General features: G+C 62.6%; 1 protein-coding gene across 1 annotated transcript in view; it reads right to left on the bottom strand.

Moving 5' to 3' along the window:
* The window catches only part of LOC103600470 (DNA dC->dU-editing enzyme APOBEC-3F-like), a gene marked incomplete at its 5' end in the record, with an annotated part of 8,197 nt that extends 8,068 nt beyond the window's left edge, over positions 1-129 (bottom strand). The window contains 1 exon segment of the mRNA XM_008584749.1: positions 6-129. Coding sequence (XP_008582971.1) covers positions 6-129 — 124 coding nt within the window.
* Positions 130-342: the final 213 nt, after the last annotated feature.

The raw sequence follows: 342 nt of genomic DNA, 5'->3' as shown, positions 1-342 counted from the left end.
AGGACAGGCGAGCGGTGCTCCACGGCTTCCACTCGGTAGCATAGGAAGGCGGTGTTCCGGCCAGAGGCATAGCGAAGGTTTCGGAAGTGGAAATAGAATGTTCCTTGATATATCCGCTCCATCGGGTTCCTGGGGCACCAGAGAGAAAAGAGAAAATGCAGACAGCACCCCGGGTCCCTCCAGGCCACTGTCCTCTGAGCCCAGCTCCCTGCACCCCGCTGGGCGCTGCACCTCCCCCAACCCTCCACAGCCCTGACAATGTCCGCTGCCTTTCCAGGCAGGGACATGGGGGACAGGGAAGAGGAGGGGACGAGCCCTGGGCAGCAGGGAGGGGCCTCCTCT

Source organism: Galeopterus variegatus, unplaced genomic scaffold, assembly GCF_000696425.1.
Source record: "Galeopterus variegatus unplaced genomic scaffold, G_variegatus-3.0.2 Scaffold3363, whole genome shotgun sequence".
Classification (NCBI taxonomy): domain Eukaryota; kingdom Metazoa; phylum Chordata; class Mammalia; order Dermoptera; family Cynocephalidae; genus Galeopterus; species Galeopterus variegatus.
The sequence above is the reverse complement of the archived record's forward strand: the minus strand, read 5'-3'. Positions and strand labels throughout refer to the sequence as shown.